This window comes from Pelodiscus sinensis, chromosome 2, assembly GCF_049634645.1.
Source record: "Pelodiscus sinensis isolate JC-2024 chromosome 2, ASM4963464v1, whole genome shotgun sequence".
In the NCBI taxonomy this organism is placed as follows: domain Eukaryota; kingdom Metazoa; phylum Chordata; order Testudines; family Trionychidae; genus Pelodiscus; species Pelodiscus sinensis.
In genome coordinates this window covers 103,583,682-103,601,795 of record NC_134712.1, presented here as the reverse complement: position 1 = coordinate 103,601,795, position 18,114 = coordinate 103,583,682, and the positions used below count along the sequence as shown (strand labels likewise).

General features: G+C 41.7%; 1 protein-coding gene and 1 long non-coding RNA gene across 2 annotated transcripts in view; one reads left to right on the top strand and one right to left on the bottom strand.

Annotated features, from left to right (window-relative positions):
* Positions 1–18,114, bottom strand: part of LOC142827155 (uncharacterized) — a 78,495-nt gene that overhangs the window by 29,947 nt on the left and 30,434 nt on the right. The gene's annotated exons all lie outside the window — the stretch shown is intronic.
* Positions 4,067–8,677, top strand: SOX4 (SRY-box transcription factor 4). Its single transcript, XM_006121838.2, has one exon. It carries the CDS (start codon positions 4,899–4,901, stop codon positions 6,222–6,224), a length of 1,326 nt encoding a protein of 441 aa, XP_006121900.2. The 5' UTR covers positions 4,067–4,898; the 3' UTR covers positions 6,225–8,677.

The following is an 18,114-nucleotide window of genomic DNA, read 5'->3' as shown; positions in this document are numbered from 1 at the left end:
CTGCAATGCTAGATAAAATGGGGGTGGGAGATGATAAAACTTTGGATTTGTTAGATCCATGTCTTCCCAAGTTTACTCATTTGTACAGAAGAGGCTCAGCTCTGCCACCTAGTGTCCTTTTTTCCACCCCCAGATTTGGAAAACCTACAGTTCCAGTCCTTTTAAGTTATTAAATGTGGATAAATTTTGACAGTACTGTTAAAACTGCCTTTTAGCTGAATGTTTGCACTTTACTTATACATTAAATTCCTTTAGCCAGTCTCAATGTGTTCTCAATCTACATTCAATAATTAAGAATGAAAACAACAATTAACATCTTGATTGTCTTTTAAATTATAATTTTTTTTAAATGTTAGTTGCAATTACAAGGTTCAAAATTTTACCCATTGATTTTTGTCTTTCTCCATTTAGCAAAAATTGATTTTTTTCCCCTTCCTTTACAGAAATGCTCTTTGAATGGAGATAAAACTGACATGACTGTTTTCATTAACATAAACATTGACTTATATTGCTATATAGTGATAGTGCGCGAGACCCTGCTTCTAGTAACAAATCTGCATAGAAGATTTTATTGGAATAATTTTTCTCCTGTAGGTTTTCATTGCTACCTTTTGTATCTGTCTCTATCAATTTTTCTTTATGTGTGGTATTTGGATTTCTTTTTTAGCCAAGATAGAAAGAAACATAAGGCTATTTTAGATATCTTGCAATTAAAAAAAAAAACCTACAGTTAGATTTTAAATGTGTGATTTCTGTACATTGAAATGTCAGTACATATCCAAGATAACAAGCAAAGCAGTAGATTTGGTTACTGGCTCTGTTCAGACACAGCTTTTTCAGGATTTTACACTTGAACAGAAATGGTGTGAATAAAGTCAGTAGCATTTTGACACCAAAATACTTTTGAACCTGTTTGGACTCCCACTGACTGCAATAGGTGTAGGTATTTTATGAAGTAATATATTTAATGTCAGCACAGCTGTGAGGAAAAAATGGGCCACAGTCTTCTCTATTTATACTGGTGTAAATCTATGTAACTATACTGATGTTACTGGTGTTGCCATTGTAAATTAGAAGAGATTTTGATCTAATGTTTGAAGAAGGTACTTCTGAAGACCCAACAGACTGAATACAAAATGCTGTGTAGGCTCAACAATAAGAAGCTATTGTGTTTTTAAAAATTCAGTGATGTTTCATTTTGGAAACTGCTGTCAGAGATTAGACATTTAGAATTCACACGCCTTTTCTCTGCATTTCATAGCAGTTTTAGTTTGGATCAAATTTGGAGCCTAAAAACTCATAACTTATATTCAAACAAGTCTTTGGGAGGACACTATCATAGGCTTTCCATTTTTGAAAAATAAATAACTTTTGTATATAATTTTCTTAGAACCTTGAAGATTTGGGGGGGGGGTTCTGTTTCTTCTCCCCTCCACTCCCTAGGGGAAGTGAAATTTACATCTGATTTACTTAAACAAAAGGCTATTACTACCACAACCACTGATATCAAGCAAACTTTGGAGAAGAGTAATTTTTCTTGTTTGTAGGTGGACCTAAGTCTTTAACCTCAGGCAACGTCTAGACTGGCATGCTTTTCCGCAAATGCTTTTAACGGAAAAGTGTTTCCGTTAAAAGCATTTGCGGAAAAGAGCGTCAAGATAGAAAAAAGCACTTTTTGCGGAAAAGTGTCTGTGCCAATCTAGTTGCGGTTTTGCACAAGAAAGCCCTGACTACCATTTTTGCGATCAGGGCTTTTTTGCGCAAAACAATACCACACAATAGGGCTTTTGCCCAAATGGGAGCAGCACAGTATTTCCGCAAGAACACTGACAATCTTACATGTGATTGTCAGTGTTCTTGCGGAAATTCAAGTGGTCAGTGTAGACAGCTGGCAAAGTAGGAATAAGATCCTCTGGAAAAGGGCTTCTTTTCCGGAGGATCGGGGCCAGTGTAGACGCTCTTTTCCGGCTTTTCTAAAAGCCGGAAAAAAGTGGTGGACACTTTTATTTAAATGCCGCGGGGGATATTTAAATCCCCCACGGATTTCCCTATTACGACTCGTGAAATTAACATGCCCCTTCCGGAAAAGGGGCCAATGTAGACGTAGCCCCCTCAGGCTACGTCTAGACTGGCATGATTTTCCGGAAATGCTTTTAACGGAAAAGTTTTCCGTTAAAAGCATTTTTGGAACAGAGCGTCTAGCTTGGCACGGATGCTTTTCCACAAAAGCACTTTTTGCAGAAAAGCATCCGTGCCAATCTAGACGCGCTTTTCCACAAAAAAGCCCCAATTGCCATTTTCGCGATCGGGGCTTTTTTGCGGAAAACAAATCTGGGCGGTCTACACTGGCTCTTTTGCACAAAAGGACTTTTGCCTGAACGGGAGCAGCATAGTATTTGCGCAGGGAGCACTGATTTCTTACATGAGATCATCAGTGCTTTTGCTGAAATTCAAGTGGGCAGTGTAGACAGCTGGCAAGTTTTTCCGGAAAAGTGGCTGATTTTCCGGAAAAGCTGGCCAGTCTAGACACAGCCTCAGTGTATATTAACTGGTGCTACAGAAGATGCAGGAAAGCTCTGTAGCACAAATGATTATTACACTGTCCTTTTCAAATTCTGATTTATTTAATTTAATGAGGTAGAAGGTTGGATTTAAAATCTCTTCTGTGCTATGCTTGTTATAACTTGATGGAAAACAGATACTTTTGTGATAAGAGATTAGAGGCCTAAACTACTTTGACAGTGTTTTTTAAACTGACAAAAGCAATAAAGTACAAATGTGCTTGCCAATTTAGATATGTCTTAATTTGGAAATTGGGTGCTATATGGACTGATGGATTTCTTTTCTATCTTGCTTGTCATGCCAGCAAACAGTTCCCTGTTGAATATATTGGTGTCACAGTAGCAACTTCCCACAAGATATCCCCCCTTCCTTCCTCATTAGATTTAAAAACCGTTCTGTCATCATTCTCACTGTGTAACATGGGTGCTGCACTGCAAGTTTAATGAGAGATGTAGAACTCCATCACCTAGCAGCAGCGCACCCTGAGCCAAGTGGGCTTGCCAGTAGACAGGATGCCTATACTATATACAATGATGAAGCAAACAAGAGGGTGTGAATGGTAAACATTAGATAAGAGAAACGCCTCTTGCTCCCACCCAACTTCCAGAGGAAAATGAGATAGAAGCATCCTAATAAACAACAGTTACTCATTATATTATCACAATTATTAAACTGTTTACTTTTACAGAACTGTGTCCTAAATCCATGGTTCATCATTAGTTTGAGCGATGGAGAAAATGTGATCTATTTTCAATCACTGCAGTGTCAAAAAAGCAATCTGGCTAGGAGGAATGGGGATCTTTGAATTTCTTAACAGCACTGCAAGTATTTTGAGATCATTGTAAGTGAATAAATTGTTGTAAGCACTTGTGATATAGGAATTAATGTGAAAATATTTGTGATGACAGAGCTATAGCCATTTTTCAGTGGCTTTTAAATTACTCCTTTTATCTTTGCTTTCTCTCCCCCTCCCTTTCTCAGACTGAATCTTTTTTTCCACAAGGAATAGATTTTTTTTTTCATATGTTGATTTTTTTTTTTTTGTCTTTTGGTGCTGAAAGGAACTAATATTCACAACTAATCACCTTCCCTTTATGCAGAAGGTAAAACTCCCCTATACAGTTTTATTTCACTTCTCCCCCTCCAACTTGCTATCTAACATAAAGGATAGCATATGTATCCCTCTTCCCACCCCTCAATAATTTAGTGCATTATCACACACACACACGGGGGTGGGAGAGAAGAGAAAAGGGGAGGAGAAATGCAAAAGGAAAAGAGACTCAGAAATCTCAGCTGCACTTCTGGCCCTTTTAAAAAGTTTGCTCTGTAAATTGGAATGAGGTCAGATTTGGAGCTTCTCATTGCACGCGGTGATTATTATTGCATCGGGTTCCAAGCCAATAGCAGCCGGCGGGGTGGGGTTTGGCACGAGGAAGCGTTGGATACAGCGAGTGATTGGCCGGGGCAAGGACTGTGAAAGGATAAAGAGGCGCTAGGCGGAATTTGGGGTCCGCTCTAAGCTGCAGAAAGAGAAACAGTGTGTGAGGGGGAAGAGGCCAATACCAGTAGCCCCGGTCTGTGTCTCTCCTCTCTTTGGGGGTGTGCATGCAAAGGAAGGGAAAACGGGACTAAATATATTTTATCGCATTAGTCACCGCTCTTCGTACGGGAAAGGCACACATTTATTAATGCTACCCGGTTGCATGAGTGGGGTTTTTTTTTATTCAATACCTCTCAACAGCCAAATAATTAATTGCACAAACTCCTGATCACTGACTCCACAGCCACGAGTCCTGGAGTCTGGTTTTTCTTTTTTCTTTTTTTTTCTTTTTTTGGTTTGTTTTGATTGGGTTTTTTTTTCTGTGTGTGTGTGTGTTGCTGGGCACAGTAGTGAGAGGCTTTACCACCGCGTGTGCTGCTTTTCTGAAACATCTTGGGCAGAGAAAAAGCACTTGTGAACTGGAATCAACTGCTTCGGGGAGGGGAGGGGGGGAAACACTGACCAGGAGAGGGGGAATTGCAGCATTTTTAAAGAAACTGGTTCTGTTCCACGTTGAGCACGGGCTGCTGCCGCTAAATTAATAGAGAGCAAAGGGGGAAGGACTGCACAGAGCGCTGGAGACGAGTCTGTCTGGAACTACAACTACTTAGCAAAGGGGCTGCGCGTTGGCGAAGGGCTGAGCATTTCGCTGTGGTTTGGGACTGTTTGGTTCGTTCCCCTTCCTTGTTGTACCTGTTAAAGTTGAGTGCATTTTTTTTTACGTTGCACTGGTGTCGAGCGGAGCTCCGGCGACCTCCCTGCAAGCCGCCGCCGCCGCCGTGTGTGAGACCCAGAGATGGTGCAGCAGACGAACAACGCGGAGAACACGGAAGCACTTCTGGCCGGAGAGACCTCGGACTCCGGGGCCGGCATCGAGCTGGGCATCGCCTCCTCTCCCACGCCGGGCTCCACCGCGTCCACCGGGGGCAAGGCGGACGACCCGAGCTGGTGCAAGACCCCCAGCGGGCACATCAAGCGGCCCATGAACGCCTTCATGGTGTGGTCCCAGATCGAGAGGAGGAAGATCATGGAGCAGTCCCCGGACATGCACAACGCCGAGATCTCCAAGCGCCTGGGCAAGCGCTGGAAACTGCTCAAGGACAGCGACAAGATCCCCTTCATCCGGGAGGCGGAGCGGCTGCGGCTCAAGCACATGGCGGACTATCCCGACTACAAGTACCGGCCCAGGAAGAAGGTGAAATCGGGGAATAGCTCCGCCAAGCCCGGCGAGAAAGGAGACAAGAGCGGCGGGGGCAGCGGCGGCGCCAGCGGGGGCGGCACCGGCAGCGGCGGGGGCAGCACGAACCCTGCCAAGCCCGCCCCGAAGAAGAGCGGCGGCTCCAAGCTCTCCCCCGCCAGCGGCGGCTCCGGGGCCAGCAAGCCGCACGCCAAGGTGCTCCTGGGCAGCAAAGCCGCCCCCTTCCCCGCCGAGCAGCCGGCTCAGGCCGCCCTGCTGCCCCCGGACCACCACTCGCTGTACAAATCCCGCGGCGCCGCAGCCGCCTCCTGCTCGGCCTCCGGCAAGCACCTCTCGGAGAAGAAGCTCAAGCGGGTCTACGTCTTCGGCTCGGGCGGGGGCCCCGGGCACAGCGCGTCCTCCTCCTCCTCCTCCTCCCCTGGGGGCGCCGTGCCGGCCAGCCCGACCCTGAGCTGCTCCACGGACGCCAGCGACCCTCTGAGCCTGTACGAGGAGGGGGGCGCCGGAGGGGGCCCGCAGGACGGAGACTGCAGCTGCATCTCCTGCCCTTCCCCGCCGGGCAGCAGGTCCCCCTCGGATCACCGCAGCTACACCAGCCTGCGGGCGTCTTCCCCGGCCCCGTCCACGTCCCATTCCTCCTCGGCTTCCTCCCATTCCTCCTCGTCCTCGTCCTCCTCCGGCTCCTCTTCCTCGGACGACGAGTTTGAAGACGACCTGTTGGACCTGAACCCCAGCCCCGGTTTTGAGAGCATGTCCCTGGGCAGCTTCGGCTCGTCCGTGCTAGACCGGGACCTAGATTTTAACTTCGAGCCTGGCTCGGGCTCGCACTTTGAGTTCCCGGACTACTGTACCCCGGAGGTAAGTGAGATGATCTCAGGGGACTGGCTGGAGTCCAGCATTTCAAACCTGGTCTTCACTTACTGAGGGGAGAAAAACCGAATAAATACCCGGGGAGACGTAGACACACATTATTGAGAGGACTCGCCCACGCCGTTGGGTGTATCTTTTTTTCCTTGGAGGGGCTGATGAAACTGACTTGCTGTGCTTTTCAAAAACCGATATGAGAAAAAGGAATCGTCCTTAAAAAAATAGACACACGCTCGCTCCCTTCTGCTCGAAGAAAGACGCACACACATCCCCCCAGCCACACACGCCCCTTTCAAAAGGCGAGCCTGATGTTAATTTCTAGAGACTGGCGGGAGAGTTTTCTTTTATTTTCTTTTTTAAAAGAGAAACAGAGGGGAGAAACCACACACACCTCTGGGGGGTTGATTTGTTTTCATCCACTTTATGTGAAAAAGAAGAGGGAGTGATTCATTGTGCTGAAGATCTCGAGTATTTTGCTCTTTCCTGAGAGATGGGAACTGGTTAAGAAAAAAGACTGCAGGATTTACATGGTGTGGGGGAAGGGAAGGGAAGCGAATCCTATTTCGATTTTTTTTTTCCTGCAGCAAGAGGAGATGAAGATGATGGGAGGCGGAAAGGGCGAATTGAGCTAGGATCTGAACTGCGATCTTAGTTGGACAGAGAAGAGGAAGGGCTTGGAGTGGGTTGGGTTTTGTTTTTTTGTTTTTTGCCTTTATAAAAAGATGAACTGGAAAGACAACTAGAGGAAGATAATAATAAACTGAAATGCATTTGCACGTACAGAGGAGAAGGTGGCAGTGCTTTTCTCAGTCACCTTATTATATAGAGAGAAATAAATCAATGAAATGGGACTTCATGAATACGGAAAACTTTTTTTTTTTAAACGGAGACATACTAAACAGTTTCTGTAATAATGTGGTACAGGGGAAACGGAGGGCGGGCGGTTGCTTTTGCAAAAAACAATGTTTTTTCTTCTTACTCAGAATCGTGATGGTGTTGGATTATTTCACTGGTGGGGTTTAATATAGCATGTTATCCTGTCTATCTTTTTAAGATTTCTGTAAGACTGTTGAACAGTTTAAAATAGTGTTAGGATACTATAAAAGCAGATAGATGGCGCTATGTTTGATTCCTACAAAAATCACCAGCTTTTTTCATTCTTAACTCTTTAAAGGATTCAAACGCAACTCAAATCTGTGCTGGACTTTTTTAAAAAAATCAGGACCAAATTTTTCTCAGAGTATGTATGTGTTTGTTCCTCATGGCTGTAAATGAAAAGACTGTTTTTTCTCACCGATGCTCTATTCCTTTTTGTTTTTTTTTTCTCCTTGTAAATGTAATCGGATGCCATTTTATAAGTGGATGTATTTATACTGGCCAAACATTTTTGACTTGTATTTCTTTGTCCTTTTTTGGTAGTTCTCGTTGTTACTCGCACCATTTTTATGTCTCCTTCACTGAAGGGCTAGAGTTTTAACTTTTAATTTTTTATATTTAAATGTAGACTTTTGACACTTTTAAAACAAAAGAAAAGAGAGATGAAAACGTTTGATTATTTTCTCAGTGTATTTTTGTAAAAAATATATAAAGGGGGTGTAAATCGGTGTAAATTGCTGTTTGGATTTCCTGATTATAATTACAAGGGCCGCTGATTAATGTCTCATCCATACACACAAAAATCAGCCCCTATTTTCTCCATGTTTACACTCCAATCTGCAGGCTTCTTAAAGTGACAGTATCCCTTATACATACCACCAGTACCCAATGTTTAATCTTACTGTTTTCTAAGAGGGAAGGGAAAAATCAAGGTAATATACTATCTTCTAATTTTAAAAATCCCATAATTAAGTAAAACCAGGTATCAGACAGGCACGTTAAAGCAACTGGTGCATTTACAGAAAAAAGGGATCCTGTACCTTTAACTTGTAAACCACATCTTTTGCACTTTTTTATAAACAAAAAAACGTGCCGTTTAAACCACTGGATCTATCTAAATGCCGATTTGAGTTTGCGACACTATGTACTGCGTTTTTCATTCTTGTATTTGACTATTTAATCCTTTCTACTTGTCGCTAAATATAATTGTTTTAGTCTCTTATGGCATGATGATAGCATATGTATTCAGGTTTATAGCTGTTGTGTTTAAGATGAAAAAAGTGAAAACATCTTTGTACATTTAAGTCTGTATTATAATAAGAAAAAAGAAGATTGTGTGTTTATGTATGTTAATATAACATGACAGGCACTAGGACGTCTGCCTATTGAGGTGGTTCCGTTAAGGGTTTTTTGGGTTTTTTTGTTGTTTTTTGTTTTTGGTCATCCACCCTGTGCAATATGCTGTGTAGAATATTTTTGTCTAACGATTGCCCCACAACACAACGTTAGGAAAGAGGAAAAAAATCATGCCAGCTAATCATGTCCAGTTCACTGCCTGTCAGATTGTTGATATACCTTCTGTAAATAATTTTTTTCGGGAAGGAAATAAAATCAGCTGGAACTGAACCCTAAAATTTGATTGTTTTGTCATCATTGTTATGCTACAACTTTTCTGTGAGATTATTCTCTAAATGGTCTTACACATTGGTACTCTGAGTTAGCAGTTAAATAAAATACAGTGATTGTTATAAAATTCATCTTTTTCCAGGAACATGTAACATTCCCCCACCCTTACCTCCTACCCCAGAGAGACTTGAAGTAAATGGATGCTAGTCTGAATGTGTGCCGCCTCTGAATGCTCTCTAGGAATTCTCCTGCATTAACCAAATGCTAATAACCTTTTGCTGGAAGGACTAGAAAAGACTGCAGTGGGGATGGGGGATGGGGAAGCTGCACTCTGGAGCTGGGTGAGAGCCCACTGACATTGGAGAAATCTAGACAGCAGGAATGCATAGAAGAGGCCACAGCAACCTTTTGGCTTCACAGTTTGACCTTGTGACTTCAATCCTTTGCCATTTCAGGACCTATCTTGCAGAAAACCTGCATGGTGGGAGGATTTGTTCATTTTAGTCTCACCTAGGCAAGGTGAAGGAGACATTGCTCAGTGGCCTAAGGGAGAAGAATGCTGTGCAGCTGATTTGAGTTTGTTTATAAATACCTCTTCTGGGGGAGAGAGGCTAGATTTATCTCCTGCGATTTCAAATGCAAAAGAAAGAGCTTTGCTCAGCTGCCCCCGCTGTGTTCCCAGCAGATATATTAATGAAGGGAAGTGTCTTTACCCTTTCTCCCCCTACACACTTTAGCTAGTCGATGTGAGGGGAGGGCTGCCAGAGTAATTCACAACCTATTTGCTGTTAACTTTGGCTCTCTTTCCCAGCTTGGAAAGAGTCAAGCTTTAATATATGCAGACGTCATAGCAACATGGAGACTGTAGGGAAGGAAAATAATTGTCACCATTTATTTCTACAGTATGGTAGGCATGCTGTTTGCAAACTGAAAGGGCAATTTACTGAGTATGTAGAGGTTTTTTTTATAAAATGTCTTTAGACAGAAGAAATCTTACTATTTATATTCCTGTGTATCTTTGTCACCGCTTCCTAAGCAGAATGATAATGAGAGGAAAATCTGTCAAGAACTGAGGAAACTTGGTAAAGAAGGTGTGTGGAAGCCTGGTATTTGCATTGTAAACTGGAGAGAGGGCAATGTGTGAACCCAAACTAAGCAGTTCCTTGTACTGTATATTCAGTGATAGCCAGCAATCCAGCTACAGTATTTAAAACTTACCCTTTGGGAAACTTATGTGTCTTTAACTGCTCCAGTAAAATATGAATTCCAAAGAATCCAAGACTTCTTGGTTCTGCTGTTAATTTATACAAAATATATATATAAAAGCTATGTTCCATTAGACCCATGTAATTTTTTACACAGGGATTTAGAAGTCTCCTTTAACATGAACTTGTTGCATTTCTGATAAGTGGCCTGTTTGAATCAATGAGTACATTTGGGCTTTTGCAGTGCCTGTTAATTCTGTGTCCACTTTTTTTGGCCAGGTGTCTTGCCTAATGAGCATTTAATGATACTATAAACATGTGCATATTCTTTTAAATCTCCTGAATCCATTCTCATTCCCATAGGGGTATACATCAGCTCTATAATAATAAACTCAGTTTAGAAGTGATTGGACAACTTTTGTTTCAGGCAGTTGAATGTTACTACAAAGTAGAGTCTCTGCAGGATTTTACAGTAATTAATTCTTTGCAAACTGTGATAAAATCAACATTAAGTTGCACACGATTAGAAGGGATGGAAATGTGATGATTTCATATTCTGTTAGGGAGGACCCAACGGACTTGCAGCCAGAGCCATGATTAACTGCAGAGTAAGAGGGGAAATCTGACAAGAAGGCTGCCTGAACTGATGGCTCTACAATGTCTCTGTTCGCTGTTCTGGAGCATGTTGTTCTACTAGTTACCTACTCTTTTTGGGGAAAAAAGTAAAGGTATTTGGGAAGCTAAGGCAAATCATTCCATACCCATAGGTCCTTCCCCTCTGCCCACCAAAAAGAGATCTGTATTCTACTTTTATTATTTTGGAGAGAGAGAGAGAGAGATGGATGTGTGTAAAAATTCCACATGGATGTTAAAATTTACTGTTGTGTGTTAGTACATAAACATTCCTTCCTTCGAAAAAATATCACATTTAATGTGGGATTTTGCAGAGCTGCTAATGTGATGGTTACTTTTACACCGCACTCCCCTAAATCAACTCCTGTATTGTATTTCTAATTCAGAATTCTATAGTCAATGGCACTATCATTTTTCCCTTAATATAATCCACCCACATTTATTTATAACTTCTTTCATTTTATGAGAGCATTTAAAAATAAAATTGAAAAAATTCTTGTAGGAGCATTGGTGGAGTTTCTCCTACATTTGCTACTCTGATTCCTAGACCAGTGTTTCTCAACCATTGGTACGAGTACTCTTAGGGGTACTCGAGAGAAGTCTGGGGTAAATTTCATCAACACAACTGAAATTTGGGAAAACTGAATATTTTTTTTTTACGTTTTACAGTGTTTTATTATTTTTGTACTTTTTACACCCCAAAATTTCATTGCTTGCCCAGCTATGATTAAGTTGTTTAAACAAATGTGTTGCAATGGTAGAAAAGATGGTGTGTCTGTAAACTGTAGGTACTGGGGGTACTTATAATTTTTTTAAAGGGGTACTTTATAAAAAAAAGGTTCAGAAACACTGTCCTAGACAGTAGACATCCTTATCAAAGGATGTAATGGAGAGGACAGTATACTTTTGTGGGTGGTAAAAGAGATGTAGCCGTGTATCCTTTTGTGGATGGTGGGAAGAGACAAGGGAAGTGATGGAACTTGTAATAGATAATTTGTGTAAATAAAGCCTCACCATTGTAAGGATTTTGAAGTGCCTACTACAGAGTAGTTATACACACCCAGACTTTTGAGACTAGGAACATGGAAGGGAATAAATGGGTGTTTTGGGAAGATTGCAGATTCTTCACACAGACAGCATTTGGAATTCAGTCAGACCATGATCTCTGACCATTTAAATTGGGACACAATATGTCTATTATCTCTAATAAGATTTTGCCGTTGACTACAGTTAACTTGAAGGGTTTTATGGTTTCCTGCATAAGTTGTTTTCATTTTCAGTTATAATGAAGTCCAGTATTACCAAACTGATTTAGATCTCTGGGGAATATTTGGTGGCACAAGTTGCTGCACTCGTATAACTTAATGGAAGTGGCTTTCTTACAGTCTTAAAAAATATTTAGACATTCTTTGCTTTCTGCAGTAAGGACCTATGCAGTTGCTTTGACCAGAAAAGATGCACCAAATTAAAGCACACAATATTAAAGAAAATATACTCCAAGGTTATCTTGCATACTGAATTTTGTTTTGTTTAAAGAGGAATTTAAGTAAAATAGAATATAATTTTTTAGAAGAAAAATTAATTGCAGGAAAATCTGAAAGTTAATGCACAGAGAGAGATTTTTAGTAGTTAAAACAAGTTAAGGCTAGTATAATTAGCTTCTGTGTACAACATAGACCAGCTGGTGCAAGGAGCTGAACTACTACTAGATTCCAACTTATTTAAAGAATTACCATGCCCCTGTAGTGTTTTTTTTTTTAAACAAAGGGTGATTATTTTAAAAACAATAAATGGACATACAAGATATGTGAATGCCGTTTACCCGTAGAGTCTGTGGCTTTATATCATTCAAGACTGTCTCTCCTTTGACTCATTTCATTGCCTTCCCTGGGAAATAGTGTGGGATGTGGCTGCATTCACAGAACATACTGCTTTTTTTCTCTTTTCTCAAAGTACCCCAAGAGTTATTAATAAAAAGAATACACTTTGTACTTTCATGTTTGATTTCCACCATGGTTTCCAAATGGCAGCAACAGGGGACTAGCACATAAGTCACCTTTCCCTACGATTATCCAATGAGGTGCATCTCAAAAGCTCAGATGAATAAAAGAAATTATTAATGTAGACATTTTAAGGAAAACTTAACGCTCTTTAAAAGTAGTTGGGGATAGGGAGAGGAAATCTTAGTGCATGTAGAACAAATTATTTAACTGAAGTTTTGTTTTCTTTGTTTGAAGCATTAGTGTCAATTACCGAAAATGAAAAGTAAAGAGTTTACAGTTAGATGTTCAACAGCCAACCAATATTAAACATTTTGTCATATGTATATCATGAACACATTTTTATATGAAAAATTTTCCTCGTGGTTTCTAAAAAGCTCTGAAATCATTAAAAATATTTAAAAGGTTATATTTATTAAAGTGCTTCAAGATCCTTAGAAGAAAGGTTCCACAAAGTACATACTATTTTATCATTTTTGTATCCTGGCAAACCCCAAACTATATTTATGGAGCCAGTTAATGAAAACTTCCTAATGCATCTTGACCCCATTATAATTTCTAAATGAAGACTTGAAGAGTATCCAGCTCAATGAGGAAAGGTATAATGACATGGGCAAGAGGGAATCCCTGTGTAGAGAAGGAAGACGTTGGGTGAGGGAACAAGTCTTGTAGGCTAAGCGAAGGTATTGTTCTTGTTTTGGGGAAGGAGGCATTTACAGGTGTGGCAAGTGTCTGCCAGGAGAGTGGATCTCTCAGAAGAATGGAACTAGACAACAGAGGAGATTGGGGTGGTAGCTACAGAGGACTGGAAGCAGTACTTCCCTATCCCATCAGCCTCCTTTGAAACAGGAGGGTACAGTCAAAGGTTCCCCCTGCAAGGAAAAGTTCAGAATTGTGTTATCTGGGCAATTGGATCCTCCTCTGCCCCATGCCAACAATTTTGTGCCTAAGTGTGGAGTGTTAATAGTGCAGTGAGAGGGAAGCAGGAACTCAGGCCAAGTCTAAATGACAAACTTTTGATGGCATAGCAATGTTGACCAGGGATGTGATCTCTGACCAACATAGCTGTGCTGTCAAAAATCCATAGTACAGATGCAGTTAGACTAGAAAACTGCACTTTGCTGGTATAGATTATTGTGCTTAGGGAGGTAGGAGGCTGGTGTAAATTGCATCCCCAGCAGGAGTACTTTGCCAGTGGAGTACTCTGCTATAGCATATCGCTGTACTGACAAAGTGCTTCTATAATCTAGACACGGTCTTATTACCTTTTTATGTGAGGAGGAAGGGCATTTTTCTTTTCCCTGGCCTATTTTTTTGAGCTTCGTTTGTATTTTTCTATGGCTCTCGTTCATGTTTCTGCTTTTGGCTTAACAGTCACTTCTTTCACTTTTCCCTGCTTCTCCCTGACTGTGCTAGCCTTTTCAAGAGGGATCTTACAGCATTATCACTTGTCAGAACTTCTCTTCCTATTGCTGCTTAGGTGAAACCTGTTTTTCTCACCTCACAACCCTAGCCCTTTATGGAACCTGATTCCAGCACTGAACCCCTTTTTCTGCAAAAGGGGCACTCAACAGAACATGTCAACAGAGGGAGAAGAATCTAATTCAGTGTGACTATTACAGGGCTGGGCAAGATGCAGCCTGCGGGCTGGCTTTAGCCCGCTTTACCACTTTGATCCGGCCCCTGGACTGCATCTGGTCGCTTTCTGGCTCACTGCTCACAATCCCGGTGCTACCTGGCAGGGGCTGGGAGCCCTTTGCTGTATATTTTAATTCAAAGCCTCTGGCCCCAGACAACTTTGGGGGAGAGCTAGTCCCATCTCCACAGCTTCCTCCCCAGGCCCTGCCCCTTCTGGGGGTGGAGCTGGCCTATCACCACATAGAACAATTCATTAAGTGGCCCCCCCCTACAAAAATTATTGCTCACCTCTGCTCTATTATGTACATACCCTACTTACTGCTTAGAAGCCTATCACCTTGGTCCCAGACGCCATCTTTCAAATGAGGATATTTCTGTATGTTGTCTATCTTGATAAAGAAATCATGTTGGTTACAAGTTGTGACTATTTATTAAGGTTAAATTTAAATAGCTGGCAACTTACATGAATAATTGAAAAGACTGTTGACTTACTTGACTATTTTGAATGCAGGGGGGGGGGATTACCTTGAAAAGGTGAGATCAGACTAGATCTGGCAGTGTGATCTTATCACAGATTATGAAAACTTACATTTTCATGTTAAGAGCCATAACAGTTCATGCAATATTATATATGAACCAAGAGTAGGGAATTGCCTCCCGCCGCCTCATACTAAACATGAGCAGAAGACAGCCACATAGATGAGCCTGATGAGTAAATGCTTCATGACTCCATTGGGCATGGTCTGCTGACCTGAGTAGGTGGTTAGACTGCAATACAGTCTAGAAAGGGACACATTGTTTCTTTTGGAGTAACAGTATGGTTCATCCCACAAACCTTTTACTCTCCGGAGGACTGCACTGAGCCACCCTTTTCAGCACCACTGTGATGTATCTAGGATGCTCAGAGTGGCTTGGGCCTGCTTTATCCTCCCTTATCGCACCAACACAACTACTAGCAGCAAGTGTCAGGGCTACTATGTTGATTGACATGGGATGTTGAAGTAGGGATCTGAAGAAGTCTACTGCATTATCCGTCAAGTCATGCTTTTTTGTAACAGCTTCTTATCCTATGTAGGGGGAGTAGAGAGGGGATAATTCACTGATCCGTGGGTTACACAGGGACAAGATTAATTACTGTGACTGCCTGAATGACCTACTGAAGAAGCGATTATTTTTTTAAGAGAATCCACACAATTTTTTTTAGATCTGGTTCTTTCAACATAAGAAAGGAAATGAGATTAAAACACATTTAGATGCTTTTAGATTTAGGAAATATAGTTTATGGGGATGATATGCTTTCACAGGTAGTTTACAAGTATTTTGTATATAGGTAGAAGATCATATGTCTTCTACAAGTAGAGGGAACTTTTGCAAGACACAGAGCACAATTCCCAGATAGGGACATATTTTTCGGTACCGACTAAGATGTTCCAGAAACCCATTTATTTTTATAATTAGTAAACACACTAGTATTATATTGTAATGAAAGACTATACATAGTCTACACATTGCTGACATGTATTGATTCCAAAATAGCTTTGGAAGTAGGGAATGGAGTTGTTCACTGGATAAATCAGAAGCCTGGGAAGTAGGAGGCCTCCTCAGCAGGGACGTCCTGAGGCGGGCTGCGGCAGCTGGCGCCCCAGGCAGAACGCGCGATTGGTGCCCCTGCCTACATGGCCCTCAATGACGTGACGTCATCATTGGGCGCCCCGTGTGCCCTGTTGAAGGCAACGCCCTAGGCAACGACCGAGTCGGCCTATACTGACGGGGCCGTCCCTGCTCCTCAGTATAATTCCTGGTTTTGCTGCTCTCTGGAGCCAAACTAAAAATGGAGACTGAGTTTTGGCTTCACATGTTTAGTATGTTAAACTTGAAAGACTTTGCTTTTAAGGGAGGCAGTATTCATTGCTTTCTGAAAATCATTCTCCCTTTAGGTAGTCTCAAGGTGTGCTCTCAAAATAATTAGTTGTTTTTGAAAAATTTTTAGCCATGTTGGTTTTGGTCAGGCTTCTTATGCTTGTATGTAAAAAAGGTATACTAATACTTACCTAATTTGAACAGGTGTTATAAGATTTTGTTGTTAGTTAATGTTTGCCACGTGAATTGAGCTTCCTGGCTGAAAGGCACTAATGAGGTGAAAACTATTTGATATATGCAAACAACATTAAAGAGTAGAGGACTGATTGTTCCTACATTTTCAGAAAACTAGGTCAGGAAATAGACTAGGAAAGCGTTGGGTAGGTAATTAGAGTAATGTAAGGATCTTCAGTAATTTTTTGTCTTCTGGGATCAGCTTTGGAAAGGAGTGTGAGAATTTTCCTTCCTTTGACATATGTACATACATACTCAACATATGTTGCAGAGAAGCAACTATACATGCACACTGTGAAAAAAGATGTAATAAATTACAAAAAGGAAGGATAATTGTGTTAGCAGATGGTGTCCTTTGTTTTGATAGCCCCAAGAAAGCTAAATATGCACAGACTAAAAGTGAACTGGCTTCAGTGACTTGAACCCAACTGGATGTGCACAAACTCTGGAATTGGTGCATTTAACATCATTTAAAAATGACACATTACAATTAAAGTATAATATATGAAATAAAATGTTTCTAAACAATGGTATCAGTGGCCCCAATCAGATAATTAGGCTGCAAGTAGGGGAGTGTTAGACTGGAGGCAGATAATTAGAGAAAGCTGATCTGTGATAAGACAGGTAGTGCTTCTGTAAAAGACTCATAGACTTTACAGTCAGAAGGTATCATCATGATTATCTAGTTTCATTTTCGGTACACTGTAACCAACAGAACCTCACCCATCTACTCCTGTAATAGAACTGAAGTCCTCCCATCATGATGAGTTACAGAGAATTCACCAGTTACACTAGTTTAAACATGCAAGTGGTCAGTGCCTCATACAGCAGAGGAAGGAGAAAACTCCCCAGGGAAAATGGAAACAGTAGGGGCCACATCTGCACTCACCGTGCTGGATATTGATCTTCTGACATTTGATTTAGCAAGTCTAATTAAGATCCTCTAAATCAAATGCTGAGGTTGGCACTGGTACTCCATGCAGTTGCAAGAAGTAAGGGAAACTGACAGGAGTGTTTGCTCTTGTGGGCCTCCGTCTTTGAAGATGGCACCAAGCTTGGATTAAGGTAAACTGACTCCAGCTACATATTTTATGTAGCAGGAATTGCGTACCTTAACCTAACTTCCCAGGTCTAATTTAGACCTGGCCTGGGAGAAGGGAGAAGTTAGTCTGAAAGACTGCAGCAGCAGGTTGACTAAAGTTACTCATTGGAAGGAGAGAGTGAAGAGATTGGCAAACCCAGAGGAGTGGGAAAAGCCAACAGGTATGGAAGCAGCTCAGAAAAGATAGCAAGAAGCAGGAAATGGACCTTAGTGCATCTAGGGTCCCTGAGAGAGAACTTGAAGTAGATTAGAGGACGGACCTATGCTATGCCACTGTGAGGCAGCAAAGCAGAAGTGTGTCTGAGACAGCAGGAGCATAGCAACCTTAATACATTCCCTCTGGAACGAGAAACCATAATAGTGACCTGGTCTGAGGGCTGTGTCATGAAGAGGACAGTTGTGATTCCTGAAAGTAAGAGAGGGATTGCAGGGGTGAAACTAATGGGCTGTAATTGCTGGAAGGAGCATTGGCTTGACCGAGTTAATGCCCAGAACAAATCCTATTTCTGTTGGAAGGAGGCTGTAGGGGAAATCTCTGGGTGGGAGAAAAATGAGTATAACTAGTTCTGTTCCTGTCCTCTTCTGGTGTGGAAGGTATAGTCAGAGAAAAAGGCACAGACAAAGTGCCCTTGAGCTATACCAATTCTCAGATGCTAAAACAGACCCTTGGGTGCAATTACAGATAATCCAGTTTAGAGCAGTTCTAAGGCTACTTTGAATTGTTCTTTGGCACTGGATTGACACTTGTGCTGTGTCTAGACTACACCTCTCTG